Source organism: Anabrus simplex, chromosome 2 (assembly GCF_040414725.1).
Source record: "Anabrus simplex isolate iqAnaSimp1 chromosome 2, ASM4041472v1, whole genome shotgun sequence".
Lineage (NCBI taxonomy): Eukaryota > Metazoa > Arthropoda > Insecta > Orthoptera > Tettigoniidae > Anabrus > Anabrus simplex.
The window spans coordinates 1,001,555,156-1,001,579,300 of NC_090266.1; the positions used below are offsets into that span (position 1 = coordinate 1,001,555,156).

Here is a 24,145-nt window from a genome sequence, read left to right on the forward strand (position 1 = left end):
GCCGGCTGTGGCCAGGTGAGCTGCAGATGTCGGGGGAAGCCAACCAGTTGCATGCGAGCGATCAGGTTTAATATAGAAAACCCTGAATAAAAGATTGGAAACTGGACTTTCCATAATCTTTGTTATGTAAACTTTCTAGACAGAAAGAAAGTAACAATTTCATATATGCAGCATTTGTTCATTCAAGACAAAGCAATACAATAAATAGCAATTAATAGAGAAACTCTCAATATTTTGTTATTGTGATATCCCTATAAGTGCTCAATGTGGGCTCCGGTTGTGACGCGTGTTGTTTTCATCCTCATCGATAAGCTCATGGAAAGCACAACAAAATTCTTCGCGGCACACACAGTCGTTCGGCACGAAGGCTTACTTTGGTTGATATTTTTATGGTTATGTCTCCAGACATTTTCGTGGAATCCTCCACACGGTCAGCTGAGGAATGCATAGCTTCCTGCTGACCCAACTGGTTAATTTCTGGCGGCTTCGTTAGTACACTTGGTACACTGCTCCACTGTCTCCGCCGATGACCCGGGCCGCCCACTGCTCTTCCCCTTACAGTGACAGCTTGTACTCTCGTACCTCCGTGATCCTTATTAATCTTCCTACAAAAACTGCGCTGCACTAACCTCACTGAATTTCTTAGAGCATACTCTGTCACAATGGTTCAGGCTTGTGGGTTACTGTAGTCATGTCCTAGTTCGTGAACCATGGGCAACGGCTGAGTGGCCTAGTAAGTGGTCCTGAGAGTCGGGATACCAGTTGCTATGGAATGGGAGTGGGCATCTCGGACATATTCTGAGTCGTGGCCCTCCTTGTGCTCAGGCGGCTAGGACTATACAATTCACCGGTGGTCCATAACCCGTTAGAGGAGAGATCCTCACTTGGACTATGTGCAAGTAGGGCAGCATTCTGCTTCATGAATTAACCGAGCTCAGAACACTTTAAGCAAGCCTCGGACCTATGGGAGTAATGGAGACCCACTCCCATTTGACAGGCGAGGGACTCCTTGGAAACAACTTGGCGAACAAAATGGAATTTGATGGGGAGCTATCAATATTAATGGGGCTTATGCAAGAAAGAAGGTAGAACTGGCTGAGTCAGCAAAGAGGATGCATCTGGATGTGCTAGGAGTAAGTGATATTCGGGTAAGGGGAGATAATGAGGAAGAGATAGGAGATTATAAAGTGTACTTGACGGGTGTTAGAAAGGGAAGGGCAGAGTCTGGGGTAGGGCTCTTTATCAGGAATACCATTGCACGCAACATAGTTTCCGTAAATGAGCGAATGATGTGGGTAGATTTGTCAGTGGGAGGAATTAGGACTAGAATTGTGTCCGTGTATTCACCAAGTGAGGGTGCAGATGGGGATGAAGTTGACAAGTTTTATGAAGCATTGAGTGACATCGTGGTCAGGGTGAACAGCAAGGATAGAATAGTGCTAATGGGCGATTTCAATGCGAGGGTTGGGAATAGAACTGAAGGATACGAAAGGGTGATTGGTAAATGTGGGGAAGATATGGAAGCTAATGGGAATGGGAAGCGTTTGCTGGACTTCTGTGCTAGTATGGGTTTAGCTGTTACGAATAAGGCTATTCACCACTACACATGGGAGGCTAGGGGTACCAGATCCATAACAGACTATATCTTAACCGACTTCGAATTCAGGAAATCTGTTAGGAATGTACGAGTTTTCCGGGGATTTTTCGATGATACAGACCACTATCTGATCTGTAGTGAACTAAGTATCTCTAGGCCTAGGGTAGAGAAAGTGAAATCTGTCTGCAAACGAATAAGGGTAGAAAATCTCCAGGACGAGGAAATTAGACAGAAGTACATGGATATGATTAGTGAGAAGTTTCGAACAGTAGACAGTAAGCAGGTTCAGGATATAGAAAGTGAATGGGTGGCATACAGGGATGCTGTGGTAGAAACAGCAAGGGAATGCTTAGGAACAACGGTGTGTAAAGATGGGAAAAGGCGAACATCTTGGTGGAATGATGAAGTGAGAGCAGCTTGTAAACGTAAAAAGAAGGCTTATCAGAAATTGCTCCAAACAAGGGCTGAGGGAGACAGGGATTTGTATGTAGATGAAAGAAACAAGAGCGAAACTAATAGTTGTTGAATCCAAAAAGAAGTCGTGGGAAGATTTTGGTAACAACCTGGAAAGGCTAGGTCAAGCAGCAGGGAAACCTTTCTGGACAATAATAAAGAATCTTAGGAAGGGAGGGAAAAAGGTAATGAACAGTGTTTTGAGTAATTCAGGTGAACTCATAATAGATCCCAGGGAATCACTGGAGAGGTGGAGGGAATATTTTGAACATCTTCTCAATGTAAAAGGAAATCATCCTGGTGGTGTTGTGGACAGCCAATCTCATCGGGAGGAGGAAAATGATGTTGGTGAAAATATGCTTGAGGAAGTGGAAAGGATGGTAAATAAACTCCATTGTCATAAGGCAGCAGGAATAGATGAAATTAAACCTGAAATGTTGAAGTATAGTGGGAAGGCAGGGATGAAATGGCTTCATAGAGTAGTAAGATTAGCGTGGAGTGTTGGTAAGGTACCTTCGGATTGGACAAAAGCAGTAATTGCACCTATCTATAAGCAAGGGAACAGGAAGGATTGCAACAACTATCGAGGTATCTCATTGATTAGTATACCAGGCAAAGTATTCACTGGCATCTTGGAAGGGAGGGTGCGATCAGTCGTTGAGAGGAAGTTGGATGAAAATCAGTGTGGTTTCAGACCACCGAGAGGCTGTCAGGATCATATTTTCAGTATGCACCAAGTAACTGAAAAATGCTACGAGAGGAATAGGCAGTTGTGTTTATGTTTCGTAGATCTAGAGAAAGCATATGACAGGGTACCGAGGGAAAAGATGTTCGCCATACTGGGGGACTATGGAATTAAAGGTAGATTATTAAAAGCAATCAAAGGCATTTATGTTGATAATTGGGCTTCAGTGAGAATTGATGGTAGAATGAGTTCTTGGTTCAGGGTACTTACAGGGGTTAGACAAGGTTGTAATCTTTAACCTTTGCTGTTTGTAGTTTACATGGATCATCTGCTGAAAGGTATAAAATGGCAGGGAGGGATTCAGTTAGGTGAAAATGTAGTAAGCAGTTTGGCCTATGCTGACGACTTGGTCTTAATGGCAGATTGTCCCGAAAGCCTGCAGTCTAATATCTTGGAACTTGAAAATAGGTGCAATGAGTATGGTATGAAAATTAGCCTCTCGAAGACTAAACTGATGTCAGTAGGTAAGAAATTCAACAGAATTGAATGTCATATTGGTGATACAAAGCTAGAACAGGTCGATAATTTCAAGTATTTAGGTTGTGTGTTCTCCCAGGATGGAAATATAGTAAGTGAGATTGAATCAAGGTGTCGTAAAGCTAATACAGTGAGCTCGCAGTTGCGATCAACAGTATTCTGTAAGAAGGAAGTGAGCTCCCAGATGAAACTATCTTTACATCGGTCTGTTTTCAGACCAACTTTGCTTTACGGGAGTGAAAGCTGGGTGGACTCAGGATATCTTATTCATAAGTTGGAAGTAACAGACATTAAAGTAGCAAGAATGATTGCTGGTACAAACAAGGTGGGAACAATGGCAGGAGGGTACTTGGAATGAGGAGATAAAGGCTAATTTAGGAATGAACTCGATGGATGAAGCTGTACGCATAAACCGGCTTCGGTGGTGGGGTCATGTGAGGCGAATGGAGGAGGATAGGTTACCTAGGAGAATAATGGACTCTGTTATGAAGGGTAAGAGAAGTAGAGGTAGACCAAGAAGACGATGGTTAGACTCGGTTTCTAACGATTTAAAGATAAGAGGTATAGAACTAAATGAGGCCACAGCACTAGTTGCAAATCGAGGATTGTGGCGACGTTTAGTAAATTCTCAGAGGCTTGCAGACTGAACGCTGAAAGGCATAACAGTCTATAATGATAATGTATGTATGTATGTATCTTAAATATTTATGTCCTCACATTTCCATAATATCAATCAAGGATATCAATCACATCAGTAATATCAGTAATATAGGTGATATCAAGTAGTATTAAGTAACATCGAGCATATCGAATCTCAAGTACATCGAGGATAAAGATCATTTATCATTCTGCAACAGCTTTTTATGGATACGTCAGGAAAAGATAAGTGATAAGTCATTTACTACATGTACACTCTTCAAAATTATCATTTATCATCATTACCAATAGCTCATGTGAATATCATCCCTCTCATAAATTCTGTAAGTTACATCAACTGTATAAATGTGTCACATGAAACATGTGAACAAGTCATTAATAAATTACAACACCTCACTCATCGCTATTTATGAAAATAGGTATTGTATATCATTTAAGAAGACTCTAGCAACCATTACCTTCAGCAATTATATGTGAGTAACCTTACCAATAGCATGAATGTGATAAAATAACTACGATGTGGTTCTATTTATCAAGTAATCATGACTATGGTTGAAATCCGGGTTAATGTAGGTTAATATTCTACTCAACTTTCCTTGTATGGATTTATCTCGATGACTTACACATGCCTACATTCTATATGTGAGCTATACAAATCATATTCAATGTTGGATATGGAATATCTAAGAATTATCACTCATCATGGAATTAAATATATTATTAACCTTAAATTGCATCAATCCTCTTATTATAACCACTGCAATAAATCATCCTCTTCTTTATCGACAAAATAATAACTACCATCATCGTTATTCTTCTTCACATTCAATTATTCTTCATATATATATCATCTCCATCATATCTCATTATCATATTTCTTCTTTCATATCAACTACCTTCAGGTACACGTTGACGCATAGAATACCATGACCACCATCTATTTGCCTGCATATTCCATTTCTTCTTAATTCACTTCTGTTTCATTTCATATCATTCATATATCTTCTCATAATCCAACTATAACCTACATATGGCACTGTACTCCATTAAAAAAAAAAAAATACCAACCCTAACATACTCATTACATTAACCATTACATCAACATAACTCTTACAATTGACATATGCTAACCTCTTCTCTGTGTCAGAAAACATTACGAACGCATTTACAGGTTATATATACCTCATTCACATCCTAGCCAAGGATTTGTTATATTGTTAAGATGACTACCTATCATCCCTTTACATTGTCACATGTAAATGCTATCACATGAAAATCCACTATTTATGAGCTAATTTGAAGATTTCACTGCCTCACTATTTATTCACCACATGAGCAAAACAACATTTTATTCAAAGGAATTTACTTACTGCATTGACATATATGACTTATCTTTTTCCCTCTGCTCCAATGACGTTGGAATTAGATGTACTGGTACATCTATGATTTAGATTCGGTTGCTACATCCTCCTGGTCTCTGGGATGCTGTGGGACAGGTCATGCTTCCCTCTCCGTCATCTCAGGCAAGCCTTCTCTGGACATCGGGCCATGCGCAAATGTAACAAAAATACATACAGACAGAGTCAGTTTCATCATCTTAGGAATTTCACTGCCCTCTAACATTAATATTTGTGTCAAATGTGACATTTCTTTAAGTTTCAACTCTGATTTTTCTTGTAGATTATCAATATGTCTGCCTAAAATTCAATTATCTGTTATGATTTCAATTTGATACATTGATACTACTAATTGCTGTGACTTAAATAGTTCTTTCTGGTCAGCTAAGAATGTTATCTGGTACTGTTCGGGATTCGTGACGTAATCCTTCCCGCAATCTCCTTATCAATATGCCACTTTAATTTATTTGCCTTTATTTTGCATGTTTCGGTGTAGTATTCTGTATCTTAGGTCTTCTTTTCCCAAATATTGTATTGATTTTCTTCAAATCTCAATATGTTGCTCGTATTATATGATTATTTTACCACGACGGTATGTTGCTTCTTTCAGTTTGCAGTCTTTTTATGACAAGTAGTAGTAATAATGACTAGGGCTTGGAAGTTCATGCATTTGCATGTTTTTTCTAGGGGTTAAAAATGTATGCTTATACATTATGTGCACAAATTACAGTATTTTCAGTCATTTGAACATGCTTTTATGGTGCACATAACTGCATATTTTCGTGATTTTGATAAGTGCATCATATTTTGATATTTTAGCATCTATATGGCATATTTTAATCAGTCCTATGGTTGTCACAGTATTTTTAATCAGTTTTTTTAAATCTGGTTAATGTTGGCAGTAACATTGCGCACGATGACGCAATTTGTCATGTGGTGAGGAGTTACGATGTCACGCAGTGAATCCTGTTTCATCATCTACCCTCACGTTTTGTGCTTAGCTGTCGACTGGCTGTCTATTGAGTCGTGTAACAGTGTTGTGAACTGGTTGTGACCAAACTATGTTTTGCGTGTAAAGTGTCCGTTAAAAAGTTCTTTAAATGCTGAAAATAAGAGCAACTTCGAGTTTTAGATGAACTAATTTACAGGAGTTTTCAGGTGACTTAATATCTACAGATAATAGGGCACTATTCTGTGGAGCATGTGAGAAAACTATAGGGAGTGAGAAAAGATTTCAAATAGTTCAACACATAAACACAACAAAACATAAGGAGAATTTAACTAGCAAACTCACAAATAAAGAGCCTATTCAAAAACAACTATTAGAGTGTTTAGGAAGTAGGTTAGTGAATTTTCTTTCGACTTGTGCAAAGCACTTTTAGCTGCTAATATTCCCTTGTATAAAATTAGTAACCCCACATTAAAACATTTTCTTGCCAAATACACTCGACAACATGTGCCTGAAGTAAGTACATTGCATAAGATTTACGTAGAACGTTGTTACAATAACGCATTGTCAAATTTACAAACTGAATTACCGGGTCAGTTTGTGTGGTTGTCTATTGATGAAACCACTGATTCTGATGGCTGATTTATTGCTAATGTAATTGTGGGCGCCTTAAATAAGGAACAAAAGACGATACCATACCTTATTAATGTGTGTGAATTGCCGGCCACTAACAATGTAACCGTAATGCAGTGTGTGATGGACTCATTGAAATTAGTATGGCCATCTGGAATCAAATACGACCGGCTACTTTTATTTGTTACCGATGCAGGTACTTATATGGTAAAATCAGGACAAACACTGAAAGGCATTTTTCCTAACTTAATTCATATAACTTGTGGCACATGCTCTTAATCGCATTACTGAGACAATACGCAATTTTTTCCCATTGGTAGATAGATTTGTGGCCTGTTCAAAGAAATGTTTTGTTAAATCTCCTTCAAGAGTCAAATTGTTTAGATCAACAGCACCCCATATCCCACTTTCTCCAGCAGTAGTGTTAACACGATGGGGAACATGGCTGGATGCAGCTTTGTATTATGCTCAGCACATAGAAGTATTCAAAGAGGTTGTTAATTCATTGGACTCGAATGAAGCTGAATCAATACAAACAGGGCAAAATATTCTGTCAGGCATTGAGTTAGAAGAGGATCTTGTTTTTATAAATGCCCATTTTTTTCTTTTTTGCCAACCGCCATAATGTCATGGAAGCTGTAGGATCTCCCTCAAAGGAAATACTTACTGTTTTCTAAAAAGCTATATCCAATCTAAATTCTGCTTCTGGTAGTATAGGACAAAGAATGAAAGAAAAATAAATTATGTAACTTCAAAAAAATCCTGGTTACAAACAATTGTGCGATATTCAAGACATTCTTGAAGGAAAACAGTCTTGTCACACCAAGAGACTTGCCTCTTTCTGTGGAGCAGTTATCATCATTTAAATACACCCCAAATAACATCTTGTGATGTGGAAAGATGTTTTCCATGTTACAAAATTGTTTTGCAAGACAACAGACGATGTTTTTGAGTTGAAAATTTGTGCAAAGTGATGGTTGTGAAATGCTCAGCACTGACAGTGGGACCATTTCTGCTTCAACCTCCAAGGAATAAATGTAAGTTTATACTAATCTGACTTGTCTACTGCCACCTTTTCATTTTAATAGTGCATATTTATTGGCACATTTTCAAGCTTTTAAGAGCATATTTGCCTGCACATTTCTTAGTTTTTTAGGGCATGAACTTCCAAGTCTTTATAATGACATAACAATCCTAGGCTTTACTTCATTTTTTTCACCGCCGCCTTGATATTTCTTGTTTCGGTTACACTATATATATCACTTTCATGATATCGATGAATGAATTAATGTGCCGTAACTATTCAACTCATGGCAACTGAGTTCCAAAGTGTCAATTTATGACAGATAATTTCATTGGATTTTTGCCTTCATTTTATAAATATTTTTTTTTTAACATTTTTAATTCATCAACATCCTGGCCCTGATCATGAATATCATTTTCATATTTCTCGTATGGTAAAAATTAATGAAATAGAAAAGATCAGACATGTATTCTGCACTACTATTACAATGTACAGGTTTTTTTTACAGCTAATATTAATGGAGAAATTACCATTTGCTGTTTTGTTCACCTTTATATTGCTACCACACCGTATACTAATCAAATACCATAATATATAACCTAGTGCACAACATGGCCATCCCTTAGCTTAGCCAAACAAACAAACAAACAAACAAACAAACAAACAAACAAGCAAGCAAACAAACAAACAAACAAACAGCCATACCAACAATAATTTACGTGGACCTCGTTCGGACTTTGGTCTACCCAAAGTGAGATAAAAACAAAGTACAAGTGTACTGATCAAGTCCAGCAGCGTTTTTACTCTCCGAGACTTACACAGCAGTACAGGAAGCACGCACATAGTTCTTGACCTTGCAAGGAGCATGCACGTGTTCGACCTAGCAGTCACCAGTCTGAATCTCAGCTGTAATATGGCAGAGACACATTTTCATAATGTAAAAGTTATTTTAAGTATGAGTCAGCTCGACGGACACGTAATGCATTTGTTCAGCAATTTCCTGTGAAATGCCACATTCACAAGCACCAGATTCATGTAATTGTAAATAAATAAATAAATAAATAAATAAATAAATAAATAAATAAATAAATAAATAAATAAATAAATAAATAAATAAATAAATAAATAAATAAATAAATAAATAAATAAATAAATAAATAAATAAATAAATAAAAAATAAATAAATAAATTGTAAATAAATTTGAAACTTCTAGCTCGGCGCTCAATAAAAAACATGCACGCACACAAACAGTTTTAACATTGTTTAAAACCTGCTGATCCAGCCACAAGAGTGAGATATTGTGAGTAGTATCTTGCATCATTGAATGATTGTTTATTCGACCCATAGCTTGTGTTCTTTTAGGATGAGGGCTGGCTTCATCTTAATGGTCATGTGAACAGTCATAACTCTCGCTACTGGCGTGCAGAAAATTCTAATGGTGTTTGTGAAGTCCCTCATTATGATAGGAAGATTGGTGTTTGGTGCGCTGCTGGTGCAAGACAAATAACTGAGGCTATTTTCTTCGAGGCGACAGTAAATCCAGTGTGTGATTTTTATGTTGGGGTAAACTGAAAGAAAAAGTGTATTGAACAAATCCTCACACATTGGAGGAACTGAAAGAAAACATTATGAATGAAATCAGAAACATTACATTGACAGAACTCGCTCGCATCAGCCAGTATGTGGTTACCAGATACAATGCCCCAGGCAGGATGATACTTCCAGCATCTTTTATAACGTAGGAGTTCATATAAGATTGTATACACGCTTGAAACGGGGCAGCCATGCAAGACATAAGTTCGGCTGAGGCAACTGCAGAGTACAAACACCGTGCGCTCAGTCTGGGTTTATGTGAGAGACGCTGTAGATAATACTTATTCTACTCTTCCAAGTTAAGAAAGGAATATCTTAAGACACATCATTTCCACTTATTATGGCAAAAGCAGTTCAACCAATAAGGAAGCTGCTTATTCTGAACAATCATTAGGTATAGTAACCAAGTGAGCAGATGAATTCTAGTTGAAAGCAATGTCCAACTATTTTTGCAATGTATGTGCTTCTGAAGCTACCACTACACAAGGTTCTTTGAACCCTCTTATACACATGAAAGAGAGTATTGCATCATCCCTGTTTATGATTTGAATGGACTGTCCTATGCAGACTGGAAAGACAACGCTTATGATGTTTGTAAACATACTTACGACTGAACATACTCCAACTACAGGCAGAAGGTCATGCTCAAATGGGAGGCAGTATTTCAGTTGACGTTGTAGGAGCACTAGTGTAGAAGCATTCAAGGCAAGTTCTGAGCAGTGTAATGAGCGTCTGAGACTGCATGACGTGCAACACTGACATGTAAACACGTAAGCATAATCACATTATGTCAAGAAGGATGGTTAACAAGGGCAATTGCTCGACGTGCGGACTGTAATCACAGTTATGTGGATCGAAGATGGGAGCGGCACAGGGAGACAGGAACTGCTGACGATCTGCCTCGCACAGATTGTCCAAGGACAATATCACCAAAAGTAAGGTCTCAAAATAACATGTGTGGTGCTACGACAAGGTACCCTGGTTGGCTCTGGATCCCATGCAGTGAGCAGAAAGCAAGAAATGACCACTATTGTTAGCAACAAAACAATGGTGGAGTGTGGAATTGGTGGCCCACAGTGCAAGTCATTTAACTCTCTATTTGCTTCTCTCACGCTGAGAGGCAAGATCATCGAGGTAAAAAATGTTACTCCTCATTATTTCTCAGCTCCTACGCATGCTGTCTATACACTACAGACTTTACAACTGGTGATGTTAAACAGACCGATATGACAGTACAGTTCATACTGAAAACAGACTTGAGGTACTGTGACGTACACCGTGTGAAATAGCAATATGGAAATTTTTTTTTAGCATTTTGTAATAACAATGTAGCATCGATCTGTAAGTTTGTTTTATAGTCACAGTTTCAAGAAGGTTGATAGTATACACAATGAGAAAATATTATCCATTTTTGAAAGTTTTGTCTGCCTGTATGCCTGTCTGCCTGTTTGTCATTCTGTTTAGAGTAAATAAATGCAAGAACTACTAACTTGTTTTCAGGAAATTTTCTAAGATTAATGTAGAGATATCCAGAAATTCCTGGCATGAGGTTTTATCTCTTTACTATCTCAATACTACAATACTTGTAAACTTCCAAAGACCATATTTTAACCTTCTGCACTCCATTAAACCTGCCCAATGCTTCCCGCTCAACTCCTATTTTATTTGTGCAGTATGGACAGCTGTTGGAAGTGAACAGCCTGTCCCAAACAGACCTTTTAAAAGGAGATGCAATCACTGTACTGTGTTGCAATGCAGACGGAAGCGAAAGCTTCCTCCCCTCGTCATAGGAAAGTTTGATAAGCCACGATGTTTTAAGGGCATCGGGTACTTTCCGTACAAATACAAGGCATCTAAAAATGCATACAGTACAGTAATCCAATGAATAAAGTACTTGCACAGGGGAGCCAGCATAGACCTCTCGTCTTTGAATAATTATTTTTTCTTTCGTTGCGTGAGGTTACGTTTGTCAGTGGGTTATCCAAGTGCATTACTTGAATACTGTAAATGCACCTTGTTGGATACATTTTGGAGATAGTTCTTGCATTTGAAAGGTTTAAACTCGAATTTTTGCATCCCAACGACTTTGAATTAACAAGGTTTTACCATATCGCACAACTAACATCCGAATTCCCCGGTGTGTCCGTTTCAACTGTTTACATTGCACGAAAAAGAATTATCCACCACTCCTCGTGTAAATATCTGCGTGAAAGAAGGACTCGTGTGAAAAGTGTTTTAGATGTGGTGTGTAACGAATTTGTAAGTAATTTAGGAGAGGATACTAGCAATGCAAGAGAGAAGGAATCTTTTGATCTACAGGGAATCGGGCCTGCTGCAAGTTCAGATTAACGAAATACCTAGGACTACTTGATAATTTTCATGGCAAATATATTTTATGGCAGTGATAATGTATTTCTCAAATATGTTCAGGCAAAGCAGCTATATCCGTAAATTTACACGTTCACATTTGCGTAAAGACCACGTGGACCCCGCGGAGTGATATGAAATGTCTGTTTATATCCATGTTACTCTTTCAATGGATGGAATTTTAGTCCATGTACTTTTTGTATTTTTTTTTTTTTTTTTCAAAATGAACCTTCCTAAAATTAGGGTGCAGAGATTATTCGGCGGCGGGGAATATTCGCGTAAATATGGTATTTACAACTACAACTAATAATGAGTTACCATGCGTGCCATGAGTACTGAGAAGCATTACCACTTCCCATCTCATTTTCTGATCAAAGTTAGTAGTTGGTTCATAAAAAAACAGTTTCCCTGCCCTCTATCATAATTACACGAGTGAAGATGCATAAAAAGATGGTGAAGCCATGCTTACAAAAGGAAAGTTATGACTAATTCTCATAAACATTCAAGAATGAGAATTACTAATCCTTTAGAATTTCCAAGAACTATCGAAAACTGGGAAAGGTATTCTTGTGAGTTCTGTCAGATGGCTCTACAATATGTAAACACAGCATGGTTGACAGACGAGCACTGAAAGTACAAGCTGTGTTCATGCCGAGTGGAACTCTGCAACGAAGCAGAAGGCTAAAATTTCAAAGTGCAAAAGGTTAAAGGTTTTATCCTGAAAATTCCATTTTGTGTGAAACAATAATTAATATTTTCTGTTATTCAAATAAATTTTATTAATTATTTTATCACAATTCCTTATGATGACCATATTTTCTTTGTTACTTTTGACAATTATACAGAAGTATTTTTCAGCTTCCTATCAGTGTATAATATGACTATGTCAGGATTAAGATGTATCCACACAGAGTGGGGGTTTTTCCAATGTACCAGGGAAAAAATAACTGCAGCACTTGATAGTTAAACTTGCAGCTGTTCTAGGTTTAAAAACTGTATAAAAACAGGACACATATATATAAATCCATCAGTAAAAGTCTTTATTAACTAACCTTCTTTAAAGTGTTCTTCCATCTTACGCTTCTTGTGAGCACGAAATTTTGTTGCTTTTGATGATGTGACAAAAAATGTCAGCAGGCAAGCAAAAAAGCAGTAACTGGAAAGGGTTAGAACAAACCCAATGACCAAACCTGGAAATGAGAAATAAATCTGGATAAAATAATTATCACTGGTGTCCTCCAAGGTATTGAGCCACATTGTATCCTTGTCTTTATTTACCTTTACTGTATCATCACAAGAGGTAATATGTTACATATACATTAAATGCTATTTTCTTGCTATTACATTACAGAGGGCCTCTCAAACGCCCAAAATTGCACACGTGCAAACAGCGATGCAGAGTTGCTGTGCACAGTGCATCGGTCCCGCTCGGCTTGGACCAACGCTTCGTCTCTGGGCTACTCGGATAAGCACAGCTCAACTCAGCTCGGATTTGGAGCGCTATGGAGCTATAGTAGTCTCCGTGTAAGGACGTACCCTAAGGGTGCAACCTTACTCTTTCTCCCCTGTAATATTAAGGTATTGATTTATAGGTACTTTTCTTGCTGTTAGGTCTTTTTCAGTGTCGGTAACCATACAGTTTAGGGACTCTACTTGCCGATACGACGTCTTACAGTTACCGTTAATCTGGCACGTTGGCAATGTTCAGTTACTGTTCTAGCGTGATTTGCGTGTTGCCAACGCATTGCCTTTAAAGTCACTAGCGATACATTTGTGAGAATATTTAAAGCATATTTTCTTTTTCTGTGGGATTGTAAATCTATTTGGCTAATACCAGGTAAGTAGAATTGTGGCATGTTCGGATAATGCATTTAATAACATAGTTTGTGTGAAATGATGAGCACATCATTTTATTAATTACGTTCCAATTTCGTCCCATACTTATACAAACAGAATTCGATTGGGATGTCTAAGAAGGAAGAAAAATCTGCAAGAACTCCTCCGAAAAGAAAAGCAAGGTTACGTCCTTTACAAACATCAGGTCAAGAAATGCTTGTACATTGCTACAAGCAATTGAAACAGGAAGACGACGAAGAAGGTATCATAAATTTACTCATTCAGGACAAATATTTCAGATTCCATATGGTAATCAACATCTATATCATCTGATGGCCAAGCAGGTATCAATTTTTGGTGATGAGACAAAGTCTCTTAGTGCATTGGCACTGCCGGTGGCTCCAGTTAGCCTACGCAGTGGTCTCCACGGTATGCACTAGCCAGCATCTTGGTGGGTGTGCTAGGTACCAACTGATGAGCCCACCCTAGCACACGAGGGCGAAACGCTGGCAACCAAGAATGAGTTAGCTGGAAAATTTATAATGTCCAATAGCGGACCATTTATATTGGTATTAGAAGAAGGTATCAGTCGTGGTGATACGAAGCTAATGGCAAGAGTTTCATTATTAACTGGGGTAAGTGTTCGTTTTTATCTTGTTTCTATGATAAGTTTCTGACATAATGACAATCAGTTGAAATGGAGCAGTATTTCATTCTGAACCTAACCTAACCTAACCTAACCTGATCATGGAGGCCTAGGCCTATACCATGTCTTGTGTCGACTTTGATACGGTTTGTAGACTTAACCTTTGTGTATTCCCATTGACTTACGGTATATGTATATGTAATATATTTCTGCGTGTGTATTCTTACAGCGTAGTTTCGGTTTAGTCCAAAAAGTAATAGGAAATTTCAAGAAGGGAGTTGAATTTTCTACACCAGGTAAACACCGGAAGCGTGAACATCCAGTGACCGGCATAGACACTTTTTCTAAGGAAGCCATAGCAAGGTTTATTTATGATAAATTACATAAAGGTAAGGTAACTTCACAAGGAATCTATTGCAACATTATTTATAGAAATTGGCACGCAGGTGAGATAACCTCCCAAAAATGTTTTGTGCATGTATTGACATACAGCTCTTTTGAGCCCCTTGTAACTCTCTTTTTTTCTTCCCACAGGAGAAGTTGTAACTGAAAGAAAGGTTTTCGACTACATGAAAGCAAATTATGACACTTATTTGTACAAGGGCTCAGAAACATCATTAAGAAGAATTTTGAAGGCCATGGGGTTTGTGTGGAGTGAAGGTGATCCCTATGCATATGTTAGAGAAAATGAAGACATTTGTTTTAAGAGATCCTGTTTTCTGAGGGAATACATGCATAATAAGGACAGTGAGAAACCAAAACCTGTTGTTTTCTTGTATGAGACTTGGATTTTTATGAATGATGAATATATATGTTATATATTATAATTTACATAAAAATCTTAGAATAATTTATCTTCATCAGGTGTCTTTGGTTTCAAATGTGCATTTCTCTTACAGGGTCACCCACATACTCCTGGAATAAACCACACAAATCTGGACACGATGTTCAAGGAATAATTCGTCGACCTGTGTCTGAGGGAGGAAGACTGGTTATTGTTCATGCTGGAACGAAAGATGGCTTTGTACCTGGTATGTTCTTACTTTATTTTACTCCATTTCATTATAGTGAGGTGATCTCTCTTTACATAGTTATGAAGGTATTTAGGGTTTGTAGTACGGATGTAAAGGGGGAGGGCACATAAGTCTCTGATAAGACCCCAACTTGAGTACAGTTCCCGTGTATGAGACCCTCACTAGGATTACTTGATTTGAGAACTGGAAAAGTTCAAAAGAAAGAAGCACGATTTGTTGTGGGTGATTTCTGACAAAAGAGTAGCGTTACAAAAATTTTGTCGGGTTTGGGCTGGGAAGACTTGGGTGAAAGGAGACGAGTTGCTGGACTAAGTGGTATGTTCCAAGCTGTCGGTGGATAGGTGGTGTGGAATGACATTGGTAGACAAATATGTTTCAGTGGTATTTTAAAAGTAGGTAAGATCATAGTACAGTGATAAAGTTGAGGATGAAAAGTGGGGCAAATATTTGTTTTTGTTTTTAAGAAGGGAGTAGGGATTGGAGTAATTTACCAAGGGAGATGTTCAATAAATTTCCAAATTCTTTGCAATTATTGAAGAAAATACTAGGTCTATCCCTGAAACTACATCTTCCACCTGGGCGACTGTCCTAAGTGCAGTTCAGTGGTGACTGATTGATTGAAATTGACTGGCACTAGATCGGAAGTGGCATAACTTACCGCTCATTTGGCTCTGTACGTGGTTTTTGATTTTGACTTCTCCACTGTTAAGGGATCTCTTGGTTATTAAAAAGACTTGCAGGTATTCACTTTAGGCCTATGATTAACCTTAGAGAGGTACTTCAATCAAAATATCCCCAGTGAATTTTCATATAATATTACTGGATATTTGTATCAGTAAAGTACTTGTATTGTAGGCCTATTTATTATGTTTATTCTGCATTCGACAATCTCCACCTGAATCAGTGCTTGATACCTGACTGTTGAACACCCTCGAAGCTTCTCATTTCTTACTGCCTGATATAGGTTCAGTGTTCGCAGCAATTACATTTGTTCTAAGGTATTAAAATTAGTGTTCATACTTATATCATTAATACAAGTGATCGTGGACTTCTAATCTAGATATAGGCCTACTAATGGAAATACATCCATGAAAAATGTTAGGATAAAGTAGTGTAGGTAGTAATTCATTGGCTTCATCATCAGGTGACTTTGCTACATAGTAGCTGGTTTCACTTAAAATCAGACATCTTTTTGTATCATTCAACAGAAATCATATCTTTTATCAATTAATAGGCCTATCCTTGAAGAGGGGTGATCTCATATTTTTAGGGAATACTTTTTTTTAGAAGAAATAACTTCATACTAAAACTTAAAATTCTTACAGGTGCTGATTTGATATTTGCTACAAACTTGAAGAGAAATCAGGATTACCATGGTGCTATGAACAGTGAGAAATATCAGATGTGGGTGGAAACGCAATTAATCGTAGGATTAAGAAATATAGGACCCTGTGTTATTGTAATGGATAATGCACCATATCACTGTAGGCTTGTTGAGCATCAACCAACAACGAAATGGAGGAAGGATCAATTAGTGGTAATTATATTTCATTGAATATTTCCTTCTACTGAATGATATTTAATGATGTTACAGAAATTAATTTTTATTTTTCCTTTAATTTACAGTCATAGTTAAGGCAGAATGGAGTTTCTCCACCAGAAAATGCTACAAAAGATGAGCTGCAATGGTTGTGTAATATGAATCGAAGTCACTTAAAGAGGTACACAAGCACCTAAACATAAGTTTAGATAATGTTGTTTACACTCATGTAGTTGACTTTCATGTATGCATAACAATATTTCTCTGTTTCTTTAAAACCAGGTACATTGTTGAAGAGATGCTGCACAGTGAAGGCCATACCACTCATTTTTTAATGCCATATACTTCAATATATCTTATAGGTGACAGCAGAGATGTGGAGAAATGAAGTGAAACACACTGAGAAGAAGATTGTCCAGTTCTACAATAATGAGGTGAGAGGTCTTCCTGAAGTGGAGGAACTAGTCATTCATCATGGAAGCAGTGAATCAGAGGAGGAAGATGATGGAGAAGACGAAGAAAGAGCAGAAGCCGAGGAGTTAGCTGTACCATTGTAAGAGCCATTCCATGAGATTAAGAATGTTATAACTTTGCTGGGAAATAATACATTTCTGATTGCCCTGTCCTTTCAGATATAACGAAGTTACATTTGAAAATTGTGGGAATTGTGTATCTACGAGTTACAGGGCGGTATAGATGTGCAGGTGGGGATCAGTGTCCAATCGGAGTGAAATTATCTAGAACTTCTGTGGCGCAATGTGAGGAGGAGCGGGCGATGAGGGGTGGAGGGAGAGGGAGAGAGAGAAAGAGAGAGAGAGAGGGAGAGGGAGAGAGAGTGACAGCACTGTGACACCAATACACCATGTAAACATTGTACACCTGTTAAAATACGTATGCATTTCTTTTAAATCATAACGCAGCAATCACCAAACTTGGAATTAATTTATACTTCTTTTGTCTTACATTTATTTACACCATATATATTTGCAGCTTACGTGAATTTAACTTGCCGGTTATAAATTCCTGGTGACGGGTCGACTTGAACCACCAGTCTCTTAAGTCTATATAGTCTTTTTAGCATTGTCACTCAGCTAAAATGTCACTTGAGAGGTAATTGTAAAAAGTCTTATATAGGCCTATAGGCTGTACAGATTAGTGACGGGATATTCGATTCATTTTATTCCGTTCACGTTACTGAATCGATACAGTGAGCCGATTCCCGGTTCATTAGAGTCATCGATCCTATTGCATCTTTGTAGTGTGAACTGATAAGACAGCAGCAAGAACATTCAATGCTCGCTGCTGCCATCTGGTCATCATTCTATGAACTGCTTTCCTATGCGTCATCTAACTTTCAGATTCAGTACTACACTTGCTTATTATATTACAGCACAAAACTTACTTAGTTAATAATAATAATAATAATAATTACTGACATAACTCAAATTTTATACACTATCTAATGGTTTTCCACAGTTCTCTGAAAGTCACAACTCACATATACTGTATATATATATATAGAGAGAGAATTACATATAAAAATACCTGTGTTCACAATAAGTAGCCCACATTTTGAACATAAATCAAATAATTTGCTTTACGTTGCACGAACACAGATAGGTCTTATGGCAAAAAAGAAGATAGAAGAGATAGGAAAGGGCTAGAAGTGGGAAGGAAGCGGCTGTGGTCTTAATTAAGGTACAGCACAAGCATGTGTCTGGTGTGAAAATGGGAAACCACCGAAAACCATTTTAACGGCTGCCGACGGTAGGATTCGAACCCACCATTCCCCGAATGCAAGCTCATAGCTACGCGACCCTAAACGCACGGCCAACTAAATTGGTCATCTTTGAAAATGTATTTTTCTATCAGCAGAGGCTTTTTTAAAATCGTCATATTTTGTATAGGCTACAGGAGTTGTACAATAGCCCACTGGTTTTCTGATTAAACATCATTTATTTAAGCTTTTGCATCAGTCTACTTACATACTCACTGTCCACGTACACCGGTAACCTCGTGATTCGATTATTGAAGTATTGTGCAATGATGCGACACAAACTAAGAGAATACTGAGTGGTTCTTCCAAGCATAAAACAGACAATTTCAAGTGGTCATGAGCATGACTCATAGTCATAGGGTAGGCTAAATAATAATGTTATTGGCTTTATGTCCCACTAACAACTTTTATGTTGTTTTTTTTTTTTTTGAGACACCGAGGTGCTGGAATTTAGTCCTGCAGGAGCTCTTTTATGTGCCAGTAAATCTACTGACACGAAGCTGAGCACCTTCAAATACCACCGCACTGAGCTTGGCCCTGCCAAGTTGGGTTCAGAAGGCAAGCGCCTCGACCGTCTGAGCCACTCAGCCAGGCGTGGAGGCTAGAGAGCTGAGTTTAAGTAATTGTCGAACGTCAACTAGTTATAAAAATACTGATTGATTAAACTAATGCGGTAATTAGAATAACCTAATTGCCTACCTACTTACAACCTAGGTACTTTGGAATTGTGTTCTATCTTTTTAACACTGCAAATAAATCCATCTATTATTTAAAACTCCCTGTAAGAAGAGGACAGTGAATGCGAATGGGTATTATTTTCAAATGAGCTGAGCTCGAGAGTCCATTATAGCATACGATTTTTTCAGTGTACCATGACTCTGTATGTATTGCTTCAGAGGAAGTTCGGCTCCCCACCAATGTCCAGTGTACCGATAATGAACCGTGTGTGTGTTGTGTCTCACTGATCCGTGACTGCGTACGATTCTTTCAGTGTGCCATAATTCACTGTGTCTCGCTGCAGCGGAAGCTCGGCTCCCCGCCAGTGTCCAGTGTGCTGATAAGGAGTCGTGTGGCTCACTGAGCTGTGATTGTGCATGATTTGTGTGCCGTGAGCTTGCCGTTCCTGTGAATCGTTTCACTCGGACACTTGAATGAATCGATACACTGCTTCGAATCATGCACTCAGTAGCCTACACTAGTACAGGTACATAGTACATTACCATTAAGATAGATAGCATTGCAAAGTAATTCGTCTTTACCATAATAATAATAATAATAATAATAATAATAATAATAATAATAATAATCGTATGGCCTCAGCTCCCGTACGCAGACATTTCAAGTTGACGCCATCTGGCTGTCTGCTTGTCAATTTTGACGTTCCGTTTTACTCTAGACCCACTAGATGGCAGACCGAGTAAACCAAAACTCTCTTGGGCATCTATGGCTGAGATTTAATTAATTTTGTCAGGTAAACACCAAATGTGTCACCAGAGATCTTTTACATGCCGACATCATACGACATGAAGTGTTGAATGGACTTCTTTCCGCCCTTCAAAAATCCGACTACCTCTGCCGGGTTTGAACCCGCTATCATAGGATCCGGAGGCCGTCACTCTAACACTGATCCACAGAGGCAGCTGTCTTTACCATGAAATACATCGTCGTCGTACATGACTGAATTACTATCAATATATCTTAGAGAAACTGTAATGTACATGAAACCGAAATTGAGTTTCATTTCCACAATACATTCCTCCTATAAAAAGGAGACCATGTAGCTTATCCACCTTCATTTCAGCTACATAAATATTCAGCAAAAATTGCAAAATCACATTAGAGGACAAATACAATTTTTTAAGTAGAAATAGTCTGGAATATAGATTAGTGAGGTTGGACATCCTGCCAGTCATCATTCATGAGTCGCTGTTGAACATACTGTACTTGTCAAAACTAGTAAGTTTCTATTTTACACAATAATAGGGAAATGCTGATGAAGACGACATACAGCCAGCCCCCGTGCCACAGAAATTAACCAACGGTGGTTCAAATTCCCCACCCTGTCGGGAATCAAACCCACACCCTGTGACCAAAGGCCAGCACGCTAACCATTTAGGCATGGGGCTGGACAATAATAGTGAAAAACCACGTTCACTGCAGCTATTGTTGACTGAATGTTTCTCCTCTTTAAAGAACAGTGAGTACTACGAATTAATATCCTGTTTTGTTGATTCCTGTAAACTACTTTGTATGTACAGTGTTGGTTCACCAGTTCCTAGCGTATCTACTGAATGAAAACTTTGTAGACCAATGGATTCAGTTTTATGTTTATTGCCTTCAGTCGTCACGACAGTGCTTTCAATGACAACAGTTGCTCAATTACAAATCCTGTCGAACCTAACCTAACCCTGCGTCAATCAGTGGTTTTCGGTGGATCACAACCTAACTGGTCATTTTAATTTGTTTTCGGTGAATCACAACCAAACCTGTCCCTATCAGTGGTTTTCGGAAGAATACAGTGGTTTTATCACAAGCCAATACAGACTCTAGAATCAATGTGTGAAAATGGGTAAGTGCAGAAAACCCTCTTCAGGAATGCCAATCTCGAAGTCCATAGTCTTTTTAGCGTTGTCACACAGCTGAAATTCACTTCAGAGGTAATTGTAAAAAGTCTTATATATAGGCTCTACAGATACATAGTACATTACAAATTCCATCTCGATTGCTATGAGACGCACACTGCATAGCGGTTTCGCTCTATAGATAAATCATATTATAGTGATAATTTGTTTTAAAAAACATCTGTCCGGCATGAAGGTCCAGAAGGAAAATACTTTCATTGGAATTCTTATTTATGTGTTCACCACCCTAGTAGGTTTACATTAAATGCTTCGTAAGATCCATTCTCGAATATGGATCTGCATGCTGGGATGCATACAGGATGGGTTTAATAAATTCCCTAGAGAAAGTTCAAAGAAGAGCGATGCGTTTCGTAAGTGGGAATAGGAGGAATACCATTAATTGGGAAAGTCTTGAATCTAGAAGAACTAGAGCTTGCCTGTGTGGTCTTTATAAGAGCTATACGGGAAGGGCTGCTTGGAGTTGTATTAGGAATAGGTTAGAACCTCCCTCATACTTATCGAGAAATTATCATAAGCATAAAATTAGGGCCAGAAACCAGCATACTGATGTGGGCAAGTTTTCCTTCGTCAACAGGTCCATAAGGGATTGGAATAAATTACTTGCAGCAGTCTTTGATAGATTCCCTTCTGGTATCAAGTCATTTAAAAAGACCATTAGTGTTTGTGTAAAGTGAAAAGTAAAAGTTGTAAATTACGGGCACTGAATTTCTGATTTTCTGCTTGGTTTTGATTGTGAAACTGGGAGGTTTCTTCTTGTGGTATTCTCTTTCCAGGGAATTGCTTGCTGTACTCATGTTTTTGTAATTGTTGTTCTTGGTTAATTAACAATGTTTTTAACTTTATTTTATTATCACTTGAAACGTTAAGCTAGTAACAAGCTCAATCTATAGTTTTGTAAGCCATAGTGTCAAGTATTGGAAATAATTAAATTGTGTATGAAACTGTACATGATGCTGGATTTAGAATGACTAGTAGTATTTCTTGTAATATTTTTTTCCATGGAATTCCTTTTTGTACTTGAGTTGTTGTAGTTGTTGGGTAGTATGTTTTAACTTTATTATCACTTGCAGTGTTAAGCTAGTAGTAAGTTCAATCTCTAGTATTGTAATTTGTGGTGTTAAGTACTGAAAATACTTAAGTTGTGTGCAAATATGTATATAATGACACTGGATTTAGAAAGTTAAATTAGTAGTATTTCTTGCTTGTTGTAATGTTGTTGTTGTAGGGTAATTACGGTTTGACTTCACTTTATTATCACTTATAATGTTAAGCTAGTAGTAAGGTCAACCTATAATATTGTAAGCCATATTGTTAAGCACTGTAAATACTTAAGTTGTGTGTGAATTTGTATATGATGTTGCTTGATTTAGAATATTAACCTAGCAGCAATTCTTGTAATACTTTCCTTCCATACATCTGCTTCTTGTACTCTTGTTCTTTGCTTGCTTGTTTGTTTGTTTGTTTGTTTGTTTGTTTGTTGTTGTTGTTGGGTAATTATGTTAACTTTATTATTACATTACTCTAAGTGACCGTTGCCACTGGGATATTTCTCATTTGCAATTTATTAATAATAATAATAATAATAATAATAATAATAATAATAATAATAATAATAATAATAATAATAATAATAATGAGTGACAGGGGTTTAACGTAATTTGGAAGGAATGTTTTGCGTATGATAAATGAGTACCAGGTTAACTACTGGGGGGCAAAGGCGGTCATGCGTAGAGCTAACCACTCCACCCCACCAAGTGCCAACGTTATGGATAGTGGAAGCCTTCACCTTCCACCCTTCCAATGGCTTTCATGGTTTGTAAGGAGATGACTTTGCTTTTTAAATATTAGTATTCATGTTTATTATGTTTGTTTATTCATACCCCTGCTTTGTAATTCAGTGACCATGGAATGGCTCTAAATGTTGTAAATTATGTTTATATTTATTTGTATTTATTTCCTTTTTCCTTATTGCACACGTTTGTTGTTATTATTATTATTACTACTACATATCGCTTAACATGTAAATAAACTAATATTTAATACAGTTAATAATGCTTATCTCTTTGGATTCATTTTTTCGTTGCATATTCTTTTTGCTATGACAACATGACTTCTTTATGATATAAATTAATATAAAATAAAAGTATTTCTTCCCAAACATATTTGTTATATGTGCACCAATAAGAGAACCAACTAGGGAAGTACCTCTTACTAAGGTGCATAATGTTTTTGCATACATGTATAATTGAAGAATTGAAGGTAAGTGGGTCGCCCATGTGGTAGGCCTATTACGCGTCATAGGAAACTGAGTGAACTGGCTGTGCAGTTTGATCACATTGCTGTGAACTTGGTTTCAGGAGATGGTGATGGATTCGAACCCCACAGTCAGCAGGTCTGAAGTTTTTTTTTTCCACCTGTCATCACTTCAGGCTAGTGCTATGTCTGTACACTTATTTACATTTTAAACATTTTAAATTCTAGCCCTCTTTCCTATCCCATTCTTGCCTCACAACCTGTCTTCATGTGATTTAAGCCAATATATATGTAAAAATCTGGTAATGTTGTTTGACTCATAGTGCTCCTGTACATTGGTTTCCGTAATGTTGTAAGCTTGAGATACACCAACTTGTAAGCTGAAAATATGTTTAAAATGCCAAATGCCAAAAACCGTAAAAGTACTTAGTGGGATGTAAAGCTGTTAGCATTATTATTAAAAGGAAGGACATATGTCTTATGTGGTAAGTCCTTGAACTTGCAGAAATTGCAATGAATTATAC

General features: G+C 37.7%; 1 protein-coding gene across 6 annotated transcripts in view; it reads right to left on the reverse strand.

The window, feature by feature from the left end:
* Positions 1-24,145, reverse strand: part of LOC136864626 (transmembrane protein 19) — a 220,661-nt gene that overhangs the window by 58,965 nt on the left and 137,551 nt on the right. For 5 of the 6 annotated variants that reach the window (XM_068226362.1, XM_068226365.1, XM_068226361.1 and 2 more), the window contains one exon: positions 12,946-13,083. The exons of the other annotated variant lie outside the window; for it this stretch is intronic. In XM_068226362.1, coding sequence (XP_068082463.1) covers positions 12,946-13,083 — 138 coding nt within the window. The remainder of the gene's footprint in view (positions 1-12,945; positions 13,084-24,145) is intronic. 6 annotated transcript variants of the gene reach the window in all.